The 653-nt window shown below is 51.1% G+C and overlaps 1 protein-coding gene across 1 annotated transcript in view; it reads left to right on the forward strand.

Moving 5' to 3' along the window:
• Positions 1-653, forward strand: part of LOC112906234 — an 8,511-nt gene extending 7,858 nt beyond the window's left edge. Inside the window, exons 4-5 of the mRNA XM_025980053.1 lie at positions 266-338; positions 528-653. Coding sequence (XP_025835838.1) covers positions 266-338; positions 528-653 — 199 coding nt within the window. The remainder of the gene's footprint in view (positions 1-265; positions 339-527) is intronic.

Below are 653 nucleotides of genomic sequence, written 5' to 3' on the forward strand. Positions count from 1 at the left end.
AATTCTCCATTGCCATGGTACGCCAGAAAACCTCGTCGGCCTGATGGTTCGTTGCGAGGAAAATTGGAAGGCAGTGGCCGATGCAGCGGCCAAGATGATGAAAACTCTCCAAGGAGATCGACCAAGGAGACGCCCACAGCGACAACAATGAAGTAGGCAGCAACTAGCCAGTCCTCCCCGGGCGAAGTAATGCCTGACGGCGGTTCCGCGCGGGGTGCAATGGAGTATCCTCAAGAGTTTAGGGTTTTTAGTGGGTATGTTCTAGAGATGGGATTACTAGTCTAGTAATCACGTGCCTAGTCCGAGCCGCCACACTCGGAAAGTCAGGAGACTTTCCGGTCAGTAAATAACCAGCATTTTCCCTAAGTACGTACCACCTAACATACCATTCAACTATACGTATACACACATGTATGATTCAAATACGTATACTATACAAATACATGCTCTGCCCGGCCAGCTACGGGAGACATGGTACACTCGTACATACACACACACACGCCGCTTGTTGTATCAACCAGTTTTAGGGAACGATCAAGCGGGTCGAGTCGGTGGCCCAGCCCGTTAACGTTGTGATCGGTCGTCGTCGTACTCTCGCACTCGTACTCGGTTCGAACCCCGGCCGCGCGAAAAAAATCGTCTACGGCAACTAA

The sequence above is a fragment of the Agrilus planipennis genome, unplaced genomic scaffold, assembly GCF_000699045.2.
Source record: "Agrilus planipennis isolate EAB-ADULT unplaced genomic scaffold, Apla_2.0 scaffold378, whole genome shotgun sequence".
Lineage (NCBI taxonomy): Eukaryota > Metazoa > Arthropoda > Insecta > Coleoptera > Buprestidae > Agrilus > Agrilus planipennis.